At 49.9% G+C, this 24,973-nt stretch overlaps 1 protein-coding gene across 2 annotated transcripts; it reads right to left on the bottom strand.

The window, feature by feature from the left end:
• Window positions 1-14,529: 14,529 nt before the first annotated feature.
• Window positions 14,530-17,247, bottom strand: LOC132513717 (fibrous sheath CABYR-binding protein-like). 2 transcript variants are annotated; one of them, XM_060138264.1, is made up of 2 exons: window positions 15,540-17,247; window positions 14,530-14,808 (listed from the first exon to the last, which is right to left on the bottom strand). In XM_060138264.1, the coding sequence occupies exons 1-2, from the start codon at window positions 15,990-15,992 to the stop codon at window positions 14,794-14,796; spliced, it is 468 nt and encodes a 155-aa protein (XP_059994247.1). In that variant the 5' UTR covers window positions 15,993-17,247; the 3' UTR covers window positions 14,530-14,793. The 2 variants fall into 2 exon arrangements, with proteins under 2 accessions (XP_059994247.1, XP_059994248.1); XM_060138265.1 differs by having other exon boundaries at window positions 15,636-17,247.
• Between the last annotated feature and the right edge of the window lie 7,726 nt (window positions 17,248-24,973).

Here is a 24,973-nt window from a genome sequence, read left to right as displayed (position 1 = left end):
AGACTTTGGGGGACACGTTTGCTTCTCTCTTCCCCGGTAGGACCAAAGATACAAGTAGGAGGCCTTATGCCTAGGCTTCGATTCCTTCCTGTGCATCCCTTTCTCACAACAGAGGAGAGGAGAAGCTTGCTAAAGAGTCTAGAGATCTAACACATCGAGACTCAACAGGAGTGACCTGTTGAGGTCACTGAGATGGGTTCTCTTTACTTTCAGCGCCTCGTGGAAATGGAGTTGTCACCTCAAGGACAGGAGCTCACTTAGGTACCATTTGGACCGGGGCCAAAGTGTGAGACTCGAAGTGTGTTCACTGAAACCTGAAAACCCATTCTGCTGATGGTTTTGCTTGGCCCAGACGGAGTTTGTGCTTCCAGTTTTCCAGCCCCTTGCATGTTACACTGACTATTCTTTGGGTGTTCACTGACCTAATGGGCGCCTAGAGTCTCTGAGCAGCACGGGTCCCTGGAGGGCCGTTTGCAGAGCCGATGGTCACGACGTCTTCCCCGGATGACGCCTTCCCTGCTCCCAGCCCTGCCACCAGCTCCGCCTGGAAATCACACTAAGTGCCCTGCTCTGCCAGCGGTCTGAGTGAGGCCATCCTTTCCGGGTTCTTGTTTCTCTTCCTTGGACTCGGACCCTCGGCTCTGGCTTGGCCACAGCTGATCACTTCCACTCTTTTTTCCCATGACGGGGCTGCGGACATGTGGGGATTGCTTTGTTTCATTTGGGCCCTAAACCTTGAAAACACTGAAAACACAAAAATGAAAGTCAAAGACTTTCAAAGACACATGATCCAAACGGTTGAAAAGCGAGAAGTGAAAGTCAGTGTGACTTTCTCCCCCTGCTCTCCCAGAGAGCATCGCTCTCAGCCGGGGGGCTCACTTCCTTCCCTGCTTTGTCCGGTGCGTACAAACGCAAACACTTCACGCACACGCACACACTCACACGCATGGGCATACACACACATACACACTCCCACACGTGTACACAGAAACAAGCATGCACACACCTTACACACGCAAGCATAAACACGATCACATGTACGCACACATACACATTTGCACACGTGTACGGACACACACAGTGCACACCTGCGCGCATACATCAACACACACCTGCACGCATATATGCACATGTTCCCACACTCACACGTGTATGTATATAAACGTTCACCACAGTCACACATTAAAAGCTGAAATGGGATCATATTACACATATAAACTTACTGCCCTTAGACTGCCCTTAGTGTTTTCACCGCATAATGTGTCCGGGAGAGGTTTTCAGTCAGCACATAACTGGTTTACTTCAATCTTCTTTTGTTTTTTTTAACATCTTTATTGGAGTATAATTGCTTTACAATGGTGTGTTAGTTCCTGCTTTATAACAAAGGGAGTCATACTTCAGTCTTTTAACTGCCGCATTCTACAGTATGGATGCACTGTAATGTCATTAAGTGTAATGAAATAATACAACAAACACACGATAACAGATAAAACCTATACACAAAAGTAAATAAAACATAATTAAAATAACTGAGACTTTAATCAGTCTTTCATTACTTCGGTGTTGCAGTGGTTTCTATTTGTTTCTTACCACACGCCACGGTCCAAAGCATAGCCCCGAGTGGAGCGCGGAGCAGTGGCCCCGCGTGAGTACGGCTCGTGCATCCTTCCTGCTCTTTTCTCGCGTGCCTGGAACGGCCCCGGAGAAGAGATCTGGTTTGGTTACCTGGGAGGCACAGATCAGCGCGTGAAGCGGAAAACCGGGGAGAAGCCCGAGGAGGAGGAAAGCCCATCTTCAGGGAAGCAGCGGCAGCGCCCAGTGGCCTGGACCCGGTGGCACAGCTTCCCGCAGCCTGGCCGGTGGCTTTCCCGCCTGTCCGGACCACGGGGAGCGAGCCCTCGGAAGCACTGTCTGATGGCTGGAAGGAAGGGAGTGTCCTTAGAGGAGCTGCTACGTTGGCCCTACAGGAGAGGTGGGGAAGGAGGCCGTCCCTGTGGTCCACCCCACCGAGGGGAGACCCTTCCCTAGGTCACACAGCTGAACCCAAGCCCAAACTCAATTGCTCAGGTTTTCCTTGCCAAAAAAAGAAAAAGAAAAAGAAAAAACAGTCTAGATCTTGACAATGTTGTTTAACTCAGATCTGCTGAAATTGCGGGCCCACTGTGCCGTCACCAGTACGCGAATGGGCCTCAGGCTGATTTTAGAGGCAGAAAATGCACAGGTTTGCTTGGGTTTGAATCAAGCCATCAGGCCTTGCTAGAGAGGAGTGCAGAGTGGGCAGTGGAGCCCGAGATTGGTGAGCTTTTAAGCCCCCCAGCCCCCAAAGCTGAGAGTCTACAAGGGGACTTAATCAGGGCCATCGGGGATTCCATTTTTAATCTGCAAACTCTGAGTCATCAAAGTAGCTTCATTGAACGAAGTGGGGACTGAGGGTTATGGAAGCTTGAGAAAGCTACTACTCAGCTGACCCAGGCTTCTGTCTAATACTTTCATCTCCCCGGTTCTGGTCTAGGTGTAGCCCGATGTCCAACCTGCACCGTGCCCTGCATCCTCGTAAGGCAGGACCCCAACGACGCCTCGCCTACATTCATAAAGCCAGTCTTCCCCCTGCAGCCACTCTGGGCCTTCCTTTGGTTCACTTCCACGGCCCACAGGCTTGCTCAGAATAAACCTCCCTTCCACCGCCGTCCTTTGGAGGATAGCCCTGCCCGGGCCAAAGCCTCGGAGGGCTAGCTCGGTGCTGGCCTGCAGGCGGCAGTGGGACAAGGCCTGCCCCGCAGCACTCTGCCACACTCTGCAACCGGAAACAGGACCCCCAAGAGCCCTCTGGGTACTTAGAATTACACACACTTCCCCTTGAATCATTCCAGTCGTTTCTGCCTCTAATCATGACCCCAGAGGGGCTGCCAACAGTCCAAGGTGGGCCTACGGCACTTTTCCACCTTCCTCTCCCTCCTCCCTGGCCTGTTTCTCCTCTTGGCCCCAGTTTCTAATACAAAAGCTCTTCTGCCATCTAATGGAGAGGAGCACCGTGCAACTCTCCAGCGTCGGTGAGTGCCCTGACGCGGCGGCAGCGCGGGGCTGAGGATATGCTGCCTCCCTCCAGCTAATGCGCATGCCCGCCTTAGTGCCAGCATTCCCGGCACGTGGGGTCCGAAGGGAGGGATGGCAAGTAAGAGGTTTGAAACATAAATTCAGCCCTTTGGAAGAAAGGCACCTCAGAAGGGCCCTAAGTAGCTGGGGCTGCCGCTCTGCAAACTCCCAGATGTTCTAAGGCAGTGTCAGCACGGCTGCCACACCACTCACAGCCACAGACTCTGTGTGTCTCCCCTGGTTTCCTCGAGGAAAGAGATGCCACGTGGAGATGCAGTGAAATACACTGTTGGTGAGCAGCGTCCAGAGGTCCACGTTTCCTCACCAGCGGGAATTTGTCAGAGGTTCTCAGTGTGGAGTATTTGGTCTCTTTCTCCTTCCCTTTCCACTCCCTCCAATGGGTTGTTCTGAGTCTAAGTGTGTGGGGTGTAGGGAATTAGCTGTATTCACAAACCAGCCCTTACCAGTGTAGAGGCTTTGCTTCCCCATCTGTTGGGACTTTTCTTGTATTTCTCAAGTGGTTCAGAACTCCGGCAGGGAAGAGGTATGCTATTTATTGGCCCTTCTTCACTCCCCCAAATTCTCAACTTACGTGCTAATATTTGTACCTAAGTTTCTTAGAAATTGTGCTGCCAAGGAGGCAGGCATGCAGTCCTGAGTGGGGAGCCTCAGAATTCCCTTCATTTCTCAGGGAGGGAACTCCGCTCCCGCTTCCTCACCTTACGGGCAGTGGGTCGGGACACTAGGCCTCTTCGTGGAACCACGTGCTTGTATTCGGTTAGGACGTGATGATGAAGCAATCTGGTTGATTGTTCTTCCCTTAACAGTCTCTTCATGGTTGTTCTGATTTACTGAGGTATAGTTGATGTACAGTATTATATAAGTTTCAAGGGGCACAGCGTAGTGATTCACAGTTTTTAAAGGTTATAATCCATCTATAGTTATTATAAAATATTGGCTCTATTGCCTGTACTGTACAATATATCCTTGTAGCTTATTTATTTTGTACATAGTAGTTTGTACCTCTTAATCTTCTTAGTGACAGATTGATGGGTTCTCTTTATTTTCCTGCCTTGTATTTTGGCAACCACGAGGAGTTCCACAGTTGAAATTACCTGTAGGTAGGTAAGCATCGGATTTCTAGGACCACCAGGCACCCCATGCCCCTGATTTCCTTCCATCTGCTTCCTTCCCTCGGGGGAGAAGCGTCCACAGACCTTGGGGCCGGGACGGGTTGGTCTCAGCCAACCCAGATTTTGGAGTTTGTGGGAATACCTTGTCACCTAGTTTTGTTGTGGACGTTACCCTGGGTTTTTGGTTTTGCTATCGTTTCCTGTATCTCTTTCTCGTTCTCCTTCGGTGCTGGGAGAGTAGATGAGGATTTTGTGAAGATTCAAAAATGATGTTACCACCTCTGCTGCCACCTTCCCAGAATCGAGAAACTGTATGACTTCTGGATCAGAATGATTAATAAAGATATCTTAACATCGATAAAACAAAACACAGAAAAATTAGACGTTCTGGGCAAATCGTGACTTGACATGGATCTAAGTCCTCTGTCCATGTTTCTCCTGAAACGACAAATGACGGGGGACCGAGGGGCGCAGGAGAGCAGAGCCCCTTGGGGAATTGCACCCACTGACTGAGAAGGGTCAGGGCTGGAGGTTCGGCAGCCGGAGGAGGGGGACGCAGCCTTCTGGGGAGAAGTCCACCTGATACTGGTCGCATCTGATGATGTCAGGGCCAGAGCTGGGCACTGCCACGGAGTGGCTTTCTGGGGGGACTGTGCCCAACCGACCGACTGGCTACTGCCCTAGGATAGAAAAAGAACGTCTGTGCTGCAGTCGTCTTGGGCTCCAGCCTCACCACCCTCACTATCACTTGCTCCATGTTGAAGAGGACAAATCTAAAGCTGAGGGAGATGAAGCATCTTAGCTTCCCCGCAGCCACCCAGCCGGGAAGGGGTGGAGTTGAGTTGGGCCTCGGGTGGTCTGCCTGGCCCCAGCTCAGCTCCACCTCACAGTCAAGTCTGGCCTCAGTTTCCACTGTAAGCAGACTAACGCTTGACTCTTGTCTGCTTCACGTGTCTGTGTTTGGTCCCCTATTAGTCTCTAAATCCGTCCATACGCCCTGGCACAGAGGAGGTATACAGCAAATGATGGCTCTCAGTCTATTAACGCTGGTGTGTGGTCAAGGATCACAGAGGCTGCTCACGTCAGTAATGTGGTTGGCATACACCTCTAATTGTTTCCCCTGAGGTTCTCTTGCCAAGATCCTTTTGTATTTCCTAAATCTCTCTCTGCTTAACAAGGGCCAGCACAGGTGACCCCCAACCCGGACTGCAGGTCGGAAAGTTGGGATTCCTTTCCTGAGCCGTACTGTGAGCCATGTGACTCGGGGACGTGCCGCTCTCTCCCTAGAGGGTGAGTCTAGCTGAAGATGCGCCAGGTATGCTTGTCCTTTGTGTGTCCCAAGCGAGAGGACGGGACTTTCTTATGACCTATGCTGACTTCACTGCAGCCCTGAGCCGCTGGGCAATGGGAGGCCGGCCACAGGCTACAAGGGAACTCAGAGGCAGAGGACTCCAGAGTCCCTGGCAAGTTTGTGCCCAGAGGGACGTCCTTTGCCCCTGTCCCAGGTGGACCTCAGAATCTGGGGACCAACTAGTCAGGAAATGTTGATAGCTATGGAAAGAGTGCAAATTTAGACTACACCCCTGGGAAAGAAGGACTCACCTCTGCCCACATGTTCATTCTCTGCTGCGGTCGGTGCCTGCTCTGCAGAAGTGCAAGGGCGTTACTGATCAAGCATCCTGTCCCGGAAGGACCTACCATTGACTCCTGATATATACAGCTCTTAGATCCTCAAGGCTGTTTTAACACCTTACTATCAAGCTCCTCAAGGCACAGGTGATTGAGCCTACCGGCTTCCGTCTAAAGGAAATCACGCACAGACCAGAGACTACAGTTCTTTCCATTTCCCAGCTGAACTAGAAATCCAAACTTCAGGTAAGTGAAGACATCATGGTTGGCCAGAGCACTGTTGAAATCAGGCAAACAGGTTACGATTTGACAAGAGAGGGCTGGTGAAAATCTCACCGTGTTCATCCCAAAGCAGGTTTAATCTCAGGAAAACAAAGTTTGGCTCAAAGGCAGAGCAGGAAGGGGCTCTCCTTCTGATGTTCTCTACTCCCATCACTGAGCTGCTCAGCCCATCTCACAAAGGCAGTTCGTGGCAATTCCATCTCATGCCCTGGGGGCTGCAATGCCGTTTTCGGAAATAGATGCCATCTATGGAGTTCTCAGTGAAGAGCATGCTGGGGCCTTTTCCCCGGGGACGATGTTGCCAGTATCTCAATGGTACAGGATACTTTTACGTGCGTAGAGGCTGCTCTCCTTAGTCCTCCAGACGGCTCAGTCTGCTCACACAGCGCCACTCCATGAGGCCAGAGTCAGCCCCGATGGCAACGAGAAGCCACCACCTTCTGTAAGGACTAGCCCGTTCCACGCCCCAGCACACGGCGCCAGCTTCCTGTGGAACCAGGCCCATCAGTGGCTTCTGAAAAGCTGCGTGGTCTTCATGACTGCCGTTCAAACCCTGGTAGGCACCCTGCTAGGGGTAAGTGAAGGCTTCCCAAGGCACAGGCAGGGAGGGGTAGCTTTAAATTATGAATATTCACAGTAAGCCAGAAATCACATCTTTGCCACTATTTAAACTTATGAACAATTTCCGATGCTAGCTTAAAAATGTGTGTGTGTGTGTGTCATAGTTTCACAAAATTCTTTTGCAGGGAAGTGAGCAAAATTGTCTGGAGTCCACTGACTGGAGTCGATAGGACCTTGGCTGCGGCCTTCAAAGCCCTCGGTGGAGGTGGCCTCAGGCCTCTCGTGTGTCTGCTCTGTGACCGGAGCACAGCAAGCGTATGTCCTCACAGGAGCAGAGGTGGGCGCTGCTTCCAGGACCCCGCACTGTTTTTAGAATCGAACGGCATGAAGGCACGAAAACCCTCATGTGGGAAGTGAAAGTGCGAGTCACACGACAGAGGTGTGACTTCAGCCTTGGGGACCAGCAAGGAGGGGGACGGGAAGGCCTCTTTCCCTAGGACTGGAGTGAATCACTTTCTCTCTCATTTTCGTGTTCGGACCCTACAGTCACGAAGCGTCTGAAAAGCTGTCTGTGTCTGTGTCTGCTGCTTCTCTCATTCCTGCTCTGGGGCAAGAGTTGAAAGCCACTAGGAAATGAATAGGTTGTACTTGAAGCCAGTGGTTCTCTCAAACAGAGACACCAGAAGGCAGGGGCGGGACTGGTTAAAGCATTGCTGGGCGGACTTCCCTGGTGGCGCAGTGGTTAAGAATCCGCCTGCCAGTGCAGGGCACGCGGGTTCGAGCCCTGGTCCGGGAAGATCCCACAGGCCGTGGAGCAGGTGGGCCCACGCACCACAACTACTGAGCCTTGGCTCTAGAGCCTGCGAGCCACAACTACTGAGCCCCCGCGCCACAACTCCTGAAGCCTGCGCGCCTAGAGCCCGTGCTCCGCAACAAGAGAAGAGGGAGACGGGGAGAGATAAATTAGGGGTTTGGGATTAACATATACACACTACTATATATAAAATAGATAAACAACAAGGACCTACTCTATAGCACAGGGAACTATATTCAATATCTTGTAATAAAGTATAGTGGAAAAGAATGTGAAAAAGAATATATATATAAAACAATATGTGTGTGTGTGTGTAATGGAATCACTTTGCTATACACCTGAAACTAACACAACACTGTAAACGAACTATACTTCAATTTTATAAATGGTTAAAAAAATTTTAATGAAATAAACAAAATCATTTATGCTTTACATAAAGGTGCATTATTAGAAAGTTAAAATTTCTCATAGGGGGCTTCCCTGGTGACACAGTGGTTGAGAGTCCGCCTGCCAATGCAGGGGACACGGGTTCGAGTCCTGGTATGGGAAGATCCCACATGCCGCGGAACAACTAAGCCCGTGTGCCACAACTGCTGAGCCTGCGCTCTAGAGCCCACGAGCCACAAGTACTGAGCCCACGCACCTAGAGCCCATGCTCTGCAACAAGAGAAGCCACCGCAATAAGCCCGTGCACTGCAACGAAGAGTGGTCCCTGCTTGCGCAAAGTGCAGCAACAAAGACCAAAGGCAGCCAAAAATAAATAAATAAATAAAATTTTTTCCTCATAATGTCTCTGCACTAACCCCTATGAGCAGTTTTATGTGTATTCGTCCAGATTTTTTCCTAGGATATGCTAACCTGCATTTACAATGTTTTTTTACATAAATAAGATCACATCAAGTACCAATTTGGCTGTTTATAATTCTTATTCCATGAATGCCATGTTCTTGTCATTTGTACAATTCCCTATTCGATTGTTTGTCTTTTATGTACTGATTTCTAAGAGTTTTTTGGGTTTTTTTTTCATATTTTAAAGATATTTTCTTTAGCTTGCTATTTGTGTCACTGATTTTTTCCTAACTCGTTTGTCTTTTCATCTTATTTATGGTGTTTTGTTCATAACAGAGTTTAACATTTTTGTATAATTAGACATTGATTTTATTTTATTTTTTTGCCTTCTGCACTTTGTATCCTGCCTTTTTTTAAATTTTTTTTTCTTTTTTTTTTAAGATGCTGGGTGTAGGAGTTTATTAATTAATTAATTTTATTTTTTTTGCTGTGTTGGGTCTTCGTTTCTGTGCGAGGGCTTTCTCTAGTTGTGGCAAGCGGGGGCCACTCTTCATCGCAGTGCGCGGGCCTCTCACTATCACGGCCTCCCTTGCTGCGGAGCACAAGCTCCAGACGCACAGGCTCAGTAGTTGTGGCTCACGGGCCTAGTTGCTCCGCGGCATGTGGGATCTTCCCGGACCAGGGCTCGAACCTGTGTCCCCTGCGTCGGCAGGTGGACTCTCAACCGCTGCGCCACCAGGGAAGCCCTCCTGCATTTTTTACTATCTGGTTTATAAAGAATCATCCCAATTGATTCCCAATTTGATGCTTTCACGGTGTTTTCTGCCATAAATACGTTTCACATTTCTTTGTGTTCGGACATTGATTCATATTTACTCATGCATGGCTTCTGGGTTTTGTATCATGCATAAATGTCTTCATCAATGTTTTCTCCTTTCATTTTTATGGTTTCATATTTTCTATTTAATTGTATGCTTTCATTTATTCCCATTTCAAGTTTAATTCTTTTGGAAATTAATGTTTCTGTGAAAAGTAAAATCTAGACCAGCTTTCTTCTGACTTGTGTAATCCAAGTAATTTCACCATTGCTCTTTATGTACTCTTTCAATTTCGGTTTCACTCTGACTGCTGACTTAATTTTACATTTTCTCTCCAGTCACATCTCTGGCTTGGTCCCTTAGACACAACTGCTGGCATCCTGGCTGATAAACCCTACCTTCCGTGAGAATATGGAACTTGTTTTTTATTTTGGACGTCAATTTTGCAGACACATATCTTGGCCTTTCTCCACCTATCCTTCACCCTACTACATGGTAGAGTAATGTTCCCTCATTCCCTAACCAGGTAATATGCTATAATTACAGAGACCTGCATAAATATGTCATGTGGGAATGCATAGTTCTTGCAAAGTTATGAACTCCACCTGAAAACTCTCTCATCACTAAACCTCGGACTCTGTATATTTACACATGTGTGTATGCAACCCTTTTAAACAAAATATTCACAACACCATTATTTATAATAGTAAAAAACAGAAAAACTCAAATGTTCAAGTATCCCCAACTCAACAGTCCTCTAATCCATTGATGCTTTAATCTCCTCTCTCTCATCCCCTTCTTGTCCTCACGTTATTCCCTGCATTCTTGGGAAGGCAACTTAAGCTGAACCAATCAAATGTCTGTCTGTCTTTCTCTGTCTCTTTCTTCTCCCTCCCCAATCCCAACTTTCTGTACTGAATCCTTCAGGTCACTTCCTCAGAGAGGCCATCCCAGATCACTCAACCCGAATTAGCTAGAAGAACAAATTGCAAGAATAAACAAAGGTGGGGGTTAAACTTTGGTGACGATGACATTTCAACTCGGTCGAGAAATACGGATTATAAACGTTATAAATAAATAACGTTCCAGGGCTTCCCTGGTGGCGCAGTGGTTGAGAGTCCGCCCGCCGATGCAGGGGACACGGGTTCGTGCCCCGGTCCGGGAAGATCCCACATGCCGCGGAGCGGCTGGGCCCGCGAGCCATGGCCGCTGAGCCTGGGCGACCAGAGCCTCTGCTCCGCAACGGAGGAGGCCACAGCAGTGAGAGGCCCGCGTACTGCAAAAACTAAAAATAAATAAATAAATAAATAACGTTCCAACACCTGACTAACCTTTGGGGGCAAAACAAAATTAGGTCAATGTCATTTTTTGCACCCAAATAAATTCCTAGTGGATTAAAATTTTAAAGTACTAGAAGACGTTATGAGTGACAAATTTTACAGTTTTACAGTAGTGGGTAAGGCTTTCTATTGGACATAAACTACAGAAATCATAATGAAAAGATCGGTGACTTAAATACATTTTAAAAGTTTTTAAAAACCTTCTATATAGAAAAGAAGTATGACCAAAGTTAAAATGAAGCAATGAGGAAGGAAAGCGTTTTCAAATTACAGCAAAGATTTGATATCTTTAACATATAAAGAGCACTCTCAAATCAATAAGTGAAATATGACTATTACAATTAAAAAATAGAAAAAAAGGATATGAAAAGACAGTTCTCAGAAGAGGAGTTACCAGTGGCCAGGTGTCATATGAATATTGTTAAACCAGTTTAGAAATCAAAAGAAAGTGAAACAATATTGAGATATGATTTTGGTTACTATATGGGCAAAGATTTAAAGGATTGAAAATGTCCTGCTTGGTGTGCATTATGGGCTGAATTGTATCCCCCCTTAATTCGTATGTTGAAATCCTATTGTCTAATGTGACAGTATTTGGCGATAGGGACTTTAAAGAGGTAATTAAGGTTATATTTATCAGGTCATAAGTGTGGGTACCTAATCCAATAGGTCTGGTGTCCTTGTAAGAAGAGGAACAAGACACCAAAGAGCTCTCTCTTTCTCTCCCCACACACACACACACACACACACACACACACAAGGACATGTGAGGACACAGCGAGAAGGTGTCTGTCTGTAACTCAAGGCCTCACCAGAAACCAACCTGCTGGCACCTTGATCTTGGACTTCAAGTCTCCAGAACTATGAGAAAATAAAGTTCTGCTGTTTAAGACACCTAGTCTGTGGTATTTTATTATTATTTTATTATGGCGGGCTAAGCTGCCAAATAGAGGGTAGGAAGTAAGAAAATGGACACTTTCATACACAGTTGGTTGGAGTTAAATTGATGCAAACGTTTTGGAGGGCAACTTGGTAATACATATCAAACACTTTAAAAAGAGATTACTCTTTGACCCAACAAGCCTCCTTCTAAAATCCTATTGTACATAATGTGTTACACAAAAACAAATGTACCAGGGTATTAATTTCAGCATGGTTCATAATACTGAAAAATTATAAGTAGCCTAAAGGCCTATGTACAAGAGATTGGTTAAAATAACTATGGTATACACATTCTGTGGAATATTATACAGCTATTGAAAACAATGTGGAAGGCACAGGCTTCTCCAAATCCACTATATGGCCCACTTCTGGGCCAATTTTCGGTGCCCTGTCTGGAAAGGGAAGGTCCTTCTCCTTGTCCCTTTCCTCCAGCTGCCCCTTGCAGTGCCTCCCCTCCTTTGACTCATTTGTCTCCTTTTCTACCACAATATGAGTTGATCAGCAAGGAGCTAATCCCTTAACAAGAAAAGAGGCCTATTTCTCCCTTGAAGTAATAAAGGAGGGCCAAGTCCTCAGACCACAGTAGTTAAATAAATAAAATTATGATTCCCTCAATTCATTAATAGTCAGGACTTTGCTATTGCAAGTGAAAAAGAGTAGAACAGAAACAATCAAAAATATTCCCTCAATTATAAATAAATATGATTATAATTATGAAAATAAATAAATTTATGATTAAATAAAATTATGATTCCCTCAATTCATTAATACTCAAGACTTTGCTATTGCAAGTGAAAAAAAGTAGAACAGAAACAATCAAAAATATTCCCATTGGCTTAAGCGAAAGGCAGAATTTCTGGGTCTGTATAACCGAAAGGTACAGAGGTAGTTCCTGTCTTCAGGCATGGCTGGATCCAGGACTCGGTTCTCTGAGATGTGTCTTCTTCTTGCTCTAGCTTCCCCTCTGTCCATTACCAGTCTGCCCTCCTGCAGCCCCAAAAGTGTCACTGGTTGGATGGGATCACCACGGCCGGAGGAAAGCAGTGCTCCGATTGGCCAGGCCTGAGCCACATGCCCACCCCTGGAATCAGAGGTGACGTCAACTCTATCAGAACCATAATGGCCGAGAGAAAAGGAAAGGGGCGATTTTCTAGCGTGACATGACGATACCGGTACCAAGAGAAGGGACACGGATGCTGGGTGACAAAACCCATAGATGTCCTCTACAGTGGTGCAGACTTTTCATCAAATTCAAAATCAATGTCCAATGTTTTAAAGGAACAAGACTAGGAAAGATTATTCCTTAATCTAACAGAACAGTATTTGTACTTTCCCAAAATAAAAATACTTATGTCAGAAGGAATACATACGTGATGAAAATATTTAAACAGTACGTACGTGTGAAATTTACCAGGTGGGAGTTTCTTTCGCTAATGCTAATGTCTGGAGATGAGCATTCCTGATAGTGGAGGTGGCTCACTCTAGGTAGTTACTATGCATATCCCCACACATTCACATGGTGGCAGCACAGTGTGAGAACAGAACATACCATACAGAGAACATAGCATATACCACGCAGAGATTCTCAACTTGTTTTAATCTCTCTTAGTACCCAGCTATCTACCTTGCTCTTTCTCTAACTGCCACACGGTTTTCCACTAGGATGGGCTTACTGTAATTTACTGAATCTTTACTCAGTTGAAGCTTTTTTACTCAATGCTATAATTAACATTCTGGTTAATTCTGCCTTGTTTGCATATGCAAGAGTTTCTCTCTGAAAGATTCCCAAAGGTAGGCCAAAGGGTAAGAACAGCTTAAACTTCAATGTAAAATGCCAAATAAATGTCCCGATAGCTTTACTAACACTCCAACTGATAAAGTATAAAAGTCTCTGTTTCTAACAAATAGTGGAGGTTGTTAATTAGTTAAATTATTCCTACACTAAAACCTGCCCTGTTCTCACCAAAAGGAAGACTTGAAAGGCTCAAATTGTTTCCAAGTAACTTAACAGAGTCCCAGAAAAAAAGCTCAAGAATATGTTTGGGAACACCAATATCCAGCATCCAAGGTAAAATGTCACAATGTCTGGCGTCCAATATAAAATCACCACGCACGAAAAGCAGCAGGAAAATCCAGTCCCATTAGGAGAGAAATCAATCACAAAGAGGCATCCCAAGTGGAACGGAAAAAGTAAAACTACCTTACCTGCAGACCACCTGATCATGTATGTAGAAAATATGATGTAATTCACAGAAGAGCTACTAAAACTATAAGGGAATTTAGCGAGGTTGCAGGAAACACTATACATTAGAGGGGGCTAACTCCTCCCCCAAAGACTTAACTAATTGTCCCAAAACTTTTCTTCACTCGTCTGAAACAAGGTCAGTAGACCACAAAGTTCCAGTTCCAGTGTTTCTGGGTTGTTTGATCTTCTGCAAACTAAGCTTTTTATTTTGGCAGGAATCAGACCTACTGGTACAAGGTGGTGGGCAAACTAGAATTCTGGTGGGAGGGCACACTTTCTGAGCAGCAACCATGTACTGTACACCAACAGCCTTAAAAATCAATAGAAAAGTGAATTTTTACCTCAGCAATTCTACCCTTTGGAATCTACCTTGAGGACATAACCAGTCAGGCAAATACTTACACAGAAGAATTCCACTGACTCGTTTCTTATAATAGGGAAAACTGGAAACGTATTAAATGTTAACGCTTATAGTACCTCTTTTATGCAACCAAGTACGTGTTTTTGAAGAAATTTCAGGGGAGAAAAGCTCATATGCTAAATGAAAATAATTCAGGAAAAAACTTAACCATGAACTTGCAAAAATTACATTATCTTCTTGCTATATATAAATGAAAGTATAAAACTAAGAAAATATTCCAAAATACTGATAGTAGTTAACGCTGAATGACACGACATAATGCATTTCACTTTTCTTCCATCTCCTACACCGTCTTCAATTACCTTGTACTACTAGAATACCTGAAGCCCAGAACCTTCCCTTGAAACCAAGGACAAAGCAAGAAACCGTGGAGGCGCAGTACCTGAAAATATACTCAGACACGGAGTAGTAGTTCAGTTTTATTTTCTGCCGTAACAAACGTTTCAGCACCTCCTCCTCCAGCAACAGGGAAACAACTGGGCCAAGCGGGCGCAAGACCAATGCAAGCAAACAATTAGGGCCCCAGAATAAAGTGGCAACTAGTGTAGGAATCAACGCACCGGGGAGGGACGCCCTGCCTAGGAAGAGGCGCTAGGTTAGTCCTACGCCCCCTTTCCTGGCCCGGGCTTAGTGAAAACATGGAGCACAAAGTGCTGCATGGTCCGCAGCAACAGAGAAGGCTGGTTGAGACCGGAGGTGATGGAAATCTGGAGTCAGCCCGGGTCCTCAGCACTCACTGGGCTAAAAGGGAGAGCAAGAGAAAACCCAGTGAAATGTGCTAACTGTGCGCCTAATGCTCTGCCCGCTCAGCGCGCGGCAGGCTCGGCGCGCAGGTCTACGGCCTCAGACCCCGCCTCTGGGGGTCTCCAATTCACGCTTAGAGCCAGCCCGGCCACCTGCCACCGCCCCCCACCGGGGCCCCTCGGAGAACTGACACGGCTAGGGTGCTGCCGCACACTGCGAGCTCCTTCCACACCGCCCCTCGGTGGCGCTGGCCATGTGGCGCCGGGGGCTGGCAGGCCCTCTCTGCCTCCACGGGCCATCGGAGGGGCACCGGGAAGGAGCCGGTGGCGGCACGGCCAAGGAACCGGCTCCCGACCTGGCCTGTGCCGCAGGCCTGCGTGCTCTCAGGCCGCTCGCACTTGTCTCGGCCCCCTCCAGGTCTGCTCCGCCCCCTTCTGGTCCCTCAGGCCGTCTCCCCCCGCGCCCCCCACCTCTCCCCGCCCCCGCTGACCCCTCCCCCACGAGGCCAGCACCTCCAACGGTCTTGCTCCCCCTTCCCCCACCCCTCCACATCCCCGGGCTGACCCCCTTCTCCCCCTTCCACTGGCTCCCGAAGGCGCATCCCTCGGCCTCTCCTCAAACAGAATATAACTGGAGCAGTTGGCTTCCGGATCCTCTGCCCACGGGCCCGACAAACCCACCCAGCCCCGAGGCGGTGTGTGCACCAGTCCCCGGCGCGGCGTGTCCACCTGGTCCGTAGGCGGCGTCTCCACCTGGTCCCGGCGCGGCGCGTCCACCTGGTCCCTGCGCGGCGTCTCCACCTGGTCCCGGCGCGCCGTGTCCACCTGGTCCGTAGGCGGCGTCTCCACCTGGTCCCGGCGCGGCGTGTCCACCTGGTCCCTGCGCGGCGTCTCCACCTGGTCCCGGCGCGGCGTGTCCACCTGGTCCGTAGGCGGCGTCTCCACCTGGTCCCGGCGCGGCGCGTCCACCTGGGTGCGGTGCGGGTTGGCCACCAGGCCGTGGGACGGCGTGGCCACGGAGACGCCATATTCGGCGTCTGCCCGCCCCGGGGAAACCATCTCCTCTCGGCCCAGGAGCAGGCGGCAGCTGCAAGGCCTGTGGACCTCCAACCTCTTGTGCGACACCTCTGGCTCCATCTGGCTCGCCCTGGCCTTCACCACCTCTCGCCACGCCGCCGCCATCGCCTCGGGCTGCGGCCTCCATGCTGCCACAGGCTTCGCTTCTGCCCTCCACGCCCAGCACGAGCTTCTGAGGGAACGAGGCCCCCACAGGAAGCTCCGCCCCTCGGCGGCTGACGTCACTGGGGCTCCCAGGGCGCCTGCGCAAACAGGCCCCGCCGCCCTTCCCCGGATGTCACGCTTGCGAGGCCTCTGGGCACGTGACTGCTTCCCAGCAAACCGGCAAACCCCAGGCGAGCCCCGTGCACCTCAAAGTCTGTGCTGGGGCCAGCTGAGCCACCCTCACGTGTGACCAGCCTGCTGAACGCAGGTCCCTGTCATCGAGTTCTGGAAGGGAGTCGGGCACCTCTGGGCCAGGCCCCGCCAGCCCTCTGGTCTCCCACACGTAGCTCGAGCCTGCATGTGTGTGCGTGGGCACGAGTGCGTGTGTCGGGGCCCGGCCCTGGGGGGATGATGCCAGGGATGCGTAGTGGGTGGTGCCTGCCCGCCTGGGGAGGGAAGCGGGGGGCTGCTGCTGGGCCTGCTGGGGACGGCGTGGGGCCGGGCCGACAGGGGCTCCAAGGCTCCAGGAACACAGACTGCAGCGACTCCAGGCTGCAGGCTTGGCCCGGGCCGGCCAGGTGCATGGGGGAGACCGGCTGGACGCAAGGGCTGCGGCAGCGGGGGCGGCGGGCGGAGGGCCCCACCCCAGGGACACCCCCAGTCTCCTGGCCGTTTGGTGGCACAGACCTCATGGGCTTTCCCTCCCCCAGGAACAAAGTCTTGCGGCTCTCCGGGGGCCTGGCGTTTCCGGGGGCCCTCAGCTGAGAGATGACCCTGTGTCCGCTGGCCTGCTGGGTGACGGTCTACTTCTGTGTCTGGAAGGGGGTCAAGACAACAGGAAAGGTACAGCCGGGGTGACGGCATGGCTGGGGGCAGCACTGCCTGGGGGGGTGTGGGTGTCTGCCAGCGACCACTGCTGCCACGGGAGGAGACTGCACCAGGGCCAGAGCCCGAGGAGGGGCAGGGACTTCAGTCCGGGCCACTTGATCCCTACCCCCTGGCTGGAGAGTCCTCCCAACCCTGCGCCTCCAGGCCCGGCAGCCTTCCCTCCCGAGTGGAGGTGGAGTGGCCCCGGCAGCGGCTGCCCCTTCCCTGGGGTGGGGGGCATCCCTGGCTCGCCTTCCCTTCCTTCCAGTTCCTCTCGTTTCTGGTTCTGAGTCAGCTTTTGACCTTCTCGGTCTGTCTCTCTCACCTGCCTGTCTACCCTCGGGGACCCAGCGGGGAGCGTGGACACATCCCTCGCTCAGGGGCTCCCTGTCAGGTTGTGGGCACAACTGTGTGAACAGACACACAATAAGATAGCGTGCCGGCGGGAGGGAGGGAGACACAAGAGGGAAGAGATATGGGAACATATGTATATGTATAACTGGTTCACTTTGTTATACAGCAGAAACTAACACACCATTGTAAAGCAGTTATACTCCAATAAGATGTAAAACAAAAAATAAGCAAGGGGAAAGGGGAAGGGGAAGGTACGAAGCCAGAGAGGATACAGGCTGGATCACGTAGGACTTTTCAGGCCACCGTAAGGCTTTGTTTTCAACTCTAACAGCGAGCCGAGTAGAACAGAAACAATCAAAAATATTCTCATTGGCTTAAGCAAAAGGCAGAATTTCTGGGTCTGTATAACCGAAAGGTACAGAGGTAGTTCCTGTCTTCGGGCATGGCTGGATCCAGGATTTGGTTCTCTGAGATGTGTCTTCTTGCTCTAGCTTCCCCTCTGTCCATTGCCAGCCTGCCTCCCCTGCAGCCCCAAAAGTGTCACTGGTTGGATGGGATCACCACGGCCGGAGGAAAGCAGTGCTCCGATTGGCCAGGCCTGAGCCACATGCCCACCCCTGGAATCAGAGGTGACGTCAACTCTATCAGAACCATAGTGGCCGAGAGAAAAGGAAAGGGGAGATTTTCTAGGGGGAGATTTTCTAGGGTGACATGAGGATACCAGTACCAAGAGCAGGGACACGGATGCTGGGTGACAAAACCCACAGATGTCCTCTACAGTGGTGACTTTTCATCAAAATGAAAATCCATTTCTAATGGTTCTTTTAAAAAACCAAGACTAGGAAAGATGCTTCTCATAATAGAGCATGTGCCCTGTTACTGGCCCTCCCATCAGCTCCCAGCCCCTGACTCTGGGCTTCCACATCCACTTCAGGGGGATGTCCTCTGCCTAATCCTCCCACACAGACCTTTGCTGAATTAAAGTTTGTTAAGTAAGTGGTTTTAAAGGGAAAAGAATGGAGCAGACTATTGTTTTCCACAGGAAAATCATTTCAAAACTAATAATTCCTTATGAAAATATTTAAACAACATGGAAATCTAAATAGTGAAAGGTTTCCTCCCTAATGCCCAGTGATGACATTGAAAGCAGGGTGGCTCATTCCAGGTGGTGACTCTGCCTTTCCCCACATGGTCATATGGTCGGAATGTATTCAAAAACAGGAATATGCCATACCCAGAATTCTGCAATTTGCTTTCATCTCTTTCCATATTAGTTCCCAGCTATCTACTGTGCTCTGACTGCCGTATGGTACTCCACCAGGACGGACTTGCTGTGATTTACTGAACGTTTCCCCTGTTGATGTACATTCTACCGATTTTTCACAATGACAAACACTGTAATTAACACTGTGGTCAATGCTGCCTTGTTCACATACACAAGAGTTTTTCTGTGAGTGTTTCCCAAAGGTGGGTCAAAGGATATGCATATCTTAATATTTAAGAGGAAATGCCAATCAAGCGTCCAGATAGATTTTACCACCACTCTGAGAGTGTATGAGTCTTTGTTTCTAACTATAGCCTTCTCAAACACAGAAGATTTCAGTTAATTAAATTAATCCAAAGAAGACGTGGCACATATATACAATGGAATATTACGCAGCCATGAAAAGAAACGAACTTGAGTTATTTGTAGTGAGGTGGATAGATCTAGAGTCTGTCATACAGAGTGAAGTAAGTCAGAAAGAGAAAAACAAATATGGTTTGCTAACACATAAATATGGAATCTAAGAAACAAAAAATGGTCATGAAGAACCTAGGGGTAAGACAGGAATAAAGACACGGACCTACTAGAGAATGGACTTGAGGATATGGGGAGGGGGAAGGGTGAGCTGTGACAAAGTGAGAGAGTGGCATGCACATATATACACTACCAAACGTAAAACAGATACCTAGTGGGAAGCAGCCGCATAGCACAGGGAGATCAGTTCCGTGTTTTGTGACCACCTAGAGGGGTGGGATAGGGAGCGTGGGAGGGAGGGAGACGCAAGAGGGAAGAGATATGGGAACATATGTATATGTATAACTGATTCACTTGGTTATAAAGCAGAAACTAACACAAAATTGTAAAGCAAATATACTCCAAAAAAGATGTTAAAATGTATTAATCCTACAGTGAGACCTCCTCTGGTCCCAAAAAGCAAATCTTATAAAACTAAGACTCAGGGGCTTCCCTGGTGGCGCAGTGGTTGAGAGTCCGCCTGCCGAGGCAGGGGACACGGGTTCGGGCCCCGGTCCGGGAGGATCCCGCATGCCGCGGAGCGGCTGGCCCCGTGAGCCATGGCCGCTGAGCCTGCGTGTCCGGAGCGTGTGCTCCGCAACGGGAGAGGCCACAACAGTGAGAGGCCCGTGTAACGCAAAAAAACAAACAAAAAAACTAAGACTCAAGAGGTTCAAACTGTTTCCAAGTCACTTAATAGGATCCCAGAAGAAAGCTTAAGAATAAGTTCAGGAATAGAAACACATCCAGCACCCAAGGGAAATCTTATAATGCCTAGCATCCAATCTAAACTTACCGGGCATGCAAAGAGGCAGGAACATCCAAACCGTTATGACAGAAATCAGTTAAAATGCATCGATTGGAAAGGAAGAAGTAAATGTGCCTTTATTTACAGACAAAATGACTGTATATGTAGAAAGGCCCATGGGATTTATAAAAAGACCTATTACTATCAACTAGTGAGTTTAGCAAGGTTGCAGAATACAGGCTGTTTTAGAGGGAGCTTATCACCTCACCCCAAACACTTAACCAACTGCCCCAGCACTTTTCTTTGCAGACCTGAAACAAGGTCGGTAAGCCACAAACTCTTACTTAGTATTCTGGCGTTATACGTTAATATAAAAATGTAAATATAGAACTAAGAAAATATTCCAAAATTAACACTGAATGGCAGGACACAATTTTCTTTTTGTTCCACTTCTGACATTGTCTTCAATTAGGTGTGCTACCGGAATAGCTGAATCCCAGACCTCCCCTCCAACCTGAGCACAAATGCAAGAATATTAGGAGGTGCAGAAGCTAAAACTAAACTCAGACACAGAACAGCAGCTCAGCTGTATTTTCTGCAGTTAACATTTAATCACCAAACAAAATACGTGGACCCTGAGCGCCCAAGGGCCAGTACAGGCAAAAGACGAGGCCGCAACAAGTGGTGACCACGGAAGAAAGCAATGCCCTAGGGAAGGCCGCCAAGGACACGACACATAAGTTAGGGTTAGCGCCCTGGGGCCTGCTGACGCTAAACGAGAAACTGGGTAAAAATGTACTGCAAGATGTGAATCACCAAGGAAAGCTGGTCGACACAGAAGATGATGGAACTTCGGAGTTGGCCAAAGTCTTCAGCAGTGAATTGGCTAAAAGGGAGGGAAAAATAAAATTCAAGTTTGGGGAGGCACACGTCCCTCCCTGTCCCCCCACACCGACGATCCCAGAGCAGCACACTTCTTCTTTAGGCTTAACCCTCCCTTACAGCTCCACCTGGCCTGAGCCTGGCTCTGGCCACCTGCCACCAGCCCCTCCCCAGGCCCCTGTAGAACCCACATGACCAGGACGGGGCCCTCCACATTGAGCTCCCTCTGAATGGGCTCTGGGTCTGGAAAGTATACACTCAGCAACTGGTGGGCGACCTCCGCGTCCATGGGCGATGGGAAATGCACAGTAAGGGTGCTGGAGGAGATATGGTTAAGGCACCACCCACACTAGTGATTTCGCCTGTGCCTCAGGCTTCCTCCTCACTGAGACCCGCCTTCACCCCCCCACCCCGCGGCTTCCCCGCCAGACCACCCCTTAGGCCGTCCACAACCTCCCACCCTATACACTGAGGCCACCCTGGACATCACCACCCCTACCCTCTGGTTTCCCTCAGGTTGGTTTGCCCCACCACCGTCCCGTCAGCCCAGACCACCCTTGGCCCATACCCTCCAGCCGCCCAGAGTTCCCTCCTTCTACACTTCAGGCCCCACCGCCTGCAGCCCCTCCCCACAAACCACCTCCAGCCCAGCCCCTGGACGCCCGGCCCACTGGGGCTCCTGGAAAAGGATACCACTGCAGCGCCTGCGGACCCGCATCTCCGGCCCCGGGTCCCGCGTCTCTACGTGGCCCTGCTGCGTGGGCTGCCCACTGGATCTGCACAAGGCCACCGGCTGCGCCACCTGCCTCTCCTGCGACGCCAGGGTTGCCAGGGTCTCCAGGGTCGCCAGGATCGACCGGGTCACCGGGGTCACCCTGGCCACCACATGCTGCTCCCACTGCAACGGCCGCGGCACCTGCGCCTTCGTCTGCTGCCCTCATGGCTCCTTCACCATCTGCCTCAGACGCCATCTACAACCGCTTCCACCCTCCCTACGAGTGGAGGAAGAAAAAAACGGTCCCTCACAAAACCAACCGTCTAACGGCCCCTCACGTGGGGATTCCCAGAGCGCCTGCGCAAACACACCGCTGGTAACGGCTCCTGACTCGTGATTGGCTCCCACCGACAGAGCCTGCAGGCTCTCCAGCCAATGGTCGCCCCCTTACGAAGCTCCACACCGCAGAGCGCTGTGTAACCCCAATGAGCCTGCGCAAACAGACACCCACATCTTCCGGTCCCTCTAACCGGCCTACCTCGCTCGGGCCCAGGCTCCCCGTAAGCGGCTTAGCCGTGAGGCCTCCAGGTGACGCCCCTCCACTTAGTGTGGCTGGAGCTCCCCAGTGCGCATGTGCAAACAGAGCCCCGCCCCACCTCCTAAGGCCTCCGGGCACGTAAGTTTCCCTGCCAAGCCTGCAAACCCCAGGCGAGCCCCGTGCACTTCGAAGTCTGTGTCAGAGGCAGCCTGGCCAACTTCACGTGTGACCAGCCTGCTGAGCGCAGGTCCCTGTCATCGAGTTCTGCAAGGGAGTCGGGCACCTCTGGGCCAGGCCCGGCCAGCCCTCTGGTCTCCCACACGTAGCTCGAGTCTGCATGTGTGTGCGTGGGCACGCGTGCGTGTGTCGGGGCCCGGCCCTGCGGGGATGAGACCAGGGATGCAGAGCGGGCGGTGCCTGCCCGCCTGGGGAGGGAAGCGGGGGGCTGCTGCTGGGCCCGCTGGGGACGGCGTGGGGCCAGGCCGCCAGGGGCTCCAAGGCTCCGGGAACACAGACTGCAGCGACTCCAGGCTGCAGGCTTGGCCCTGGCTTGCCAGGTGCATGGGGGAGACCGGCTGGACGGAACTGTTAGAAATCAGTACATAAAAGACAAACAATCGAATAGGGAATTGTACAAATGACAAGAACATGGCATTCATGGAATAAGAATTATAAACAGCCAAATTGGTACTTGATGTGATCTTATTTATGTAAAAAAACATTGTAAATGCAGGTTAGCATATCCTAGGAAAAAATCTGGACGAATACACATAAAACTGCTCATAGGGGTTAGTGCAGAGACATTATGAGGAAAAAATTTTATTTATTTATTTATTTTTGGCTGCCTTTGGTCTTTGTTGCTGCACTTTGCGCAAGCAGGGACCACTCTTCGTTGCAGTGCACGGGCTTATTGCGGTGGCTTCTCTTGTTGCAGAGCATGGGCTCTAGGTGCGTGGGCTCAGTACTTGTGGCTCGTGGGCTCTAGAGCGCAGGCTCAGCAGTTGTGGCACACGGGCTTAGTTGTTCCGCGGCATGTGGGATCTTCCCATACCAGGACTCGAACCCGTGTCCCCTGCATTGGCAGGCGGACTCTCAACCACTGTGTCACCAGGGAAGCCCCCTATGAGAAATTTTAACTTTCTAATAATGCACCTTTATGTAAAGCATAAATGATTTTGTTTATTTCATTAAAATTTTTTTAACCATTTATAAAATTGAAGTATAGTTCGTTTACAGTGTTGTGTTAGTTTCAGGTGTATAGCAAAGTGATTCCATTACACACACACACACATATTGTTTTATATATATATTCTTTTTCACATTCTTTTCCACTATACTTTATTACAAGATATTGAATATAGTTCCCTGTGCTATAGAGTAGGTCCTTGTTGTTTATCTATTTTATATATAGTAGTGTGTATATGTTAATCCCAAACCCCTAATTTATCTCTCCCCGTCTCCCTCTTCTCTTGTTGCGGAGCACGGGCTCTAGGCGCGCAGGCTTCAGGAGTTGTGGCGCGGGGGCTCAGTAGTTGTGGCTCGCAGGCTCTAGAGCCAAGGCTCAGTAGTTGTGGTGCGTGGGCCCACCTGCTCCACGGCCTGTGGGATCTTCCCGGACCAGGGCTCGAACCCGCGTGCCCTGCACTGGCAGGCGGATTCTTAACCACTGCGCCACCAGGGAAGTCCGCCCAGCAATGCTTTAACCAGTCCCGCCCCTGCCTTCTGGTGTCTCTGTTTGAGAGAACCACTGGCTTCAAGTACAACCTATTCATTTCCTAGTGGCTTTCAACTCTTGCCCCAGAGCAGGAATGAGAGAAGCAGCAGACACAGACACAGACAGCTTTTCAGACGCTTCGTGACTGTAGGGTCCGAACACGAAAATGAGAGAGAAAGTGATTCACTCCAGTCCTAGGGAAAGAGGCCTTCCCGTCCCCCTCCTTGCTGGTCCCCAAGGCTGAAGTCACACCTCTGTCGTGTGACTCGCACTTTCACTTCCCACATGAGGGTTTTCGTGCCTTCATGCCGTTCGATTCTAAAAACAGTGCGGGGTCCTGGAAGCAGCGCCCACCTCTGCTCCTGTGAGGACATACGCTTGCTGTGCTCCGGTCACAGAGCAGACACACGAGAGGCCTGAGGCCACCTCCACCGAGGGCTTTGAAGGCCGCAGCCAAGGTCCTATCGACTCCAGTCAGTGGACTCCAGACAATTTTGCTCACTTCCCTGCAAAAGAATTTTGTGAAACTATGACACACACACACACACATTTTTAAGCTAGCATCGGAAATTGTTCATAAGTTTAAATAGTGGCAAAGATGTGATTTCTGGCTTACTGTGAATATTCATAATTTAAAGCTACCCCTCCCTGCCTGTGCCTTGGGAAGCCTTCACTTACCCCTAGCAGGGTGCCTACCAGGGTTTGAACGGCAGTCATGAAGACCACGCAGCTTTTCAGAAGCCACTGATGGGCCTGGTTCCACAGGAAGCTGGCGCCGTGTGCTGGGGCGTGGAACGGGCTAGTCCTTACAGAAGGTGGTGGCTTCTCGTTGCCATCGGGGCTGACTCTGGCCTCATGGAGTGGCGCTGTGTGAGCAGACTGAGCCGTCTGGAGGACTAAGGAGAGCAGCCTCTACGCACGTAAAAGTATCCTGTACCATTGAGATACTGGCAACATCGTCCCCGGGGAAAAGGCCCCAGCATGCTCTTCACTGAGAACTCCATAGATGGCATCTATTTCCGAAAACGGCATTGCAGCCCCCAGGGCATGAGATGGAATTGCCACGAACTGCCTTTGTGAGATGGGCTGAGCAGCTCAGTGATGGGAGTAGAGAACATCAGAAGGAGAGCCCCTTCCTGCTCTGCCTTTGAGCCAAACTTTGTTTTCCTGAGATTAAACCTGCTTTGGGATGAACACGGTGAGATTTTCACCAGCCCTCTCTTGTCAAATCGTAACCTGTTTGCCTGATTTCAACAGTGCTCTGGCCAACCATGATGTCTTCACTTACCTGAAGTTTGGATTTCTAGTTCAGCTGGGAAATGGAAAGAACTGTAGTCTCTGGTCTGT

Source organism: Lagenorhynchus albirostris, chromosome X (assembly GCF_949774975.1).
Source record: "Lagenorhynchus albirostris chromosome X, mLagAlb1.1, whole genome shotgun sequence".
NCBI lineage: Eukaryota > Metazoa > Chordata > Mammalia > Artiodactyla > Delphinidae > Lagenorhynchus > Lagenorhynchus albirostris.
The sequence above is the reverse complement of the archived record's forward strand: the minus strand, read 5'-3'. Positions and strand labels throughout refer to the sequence as shown.

Coding starts and splice junctions, on each gene's coding strand:
- LOC132513717 (XM_060138264.1), bottom strand. CDS start 15,992: ATGGCGGCGGCGTGGCGAGAGGTGGTGAAGGCCAGGGCGAGCCAGATG.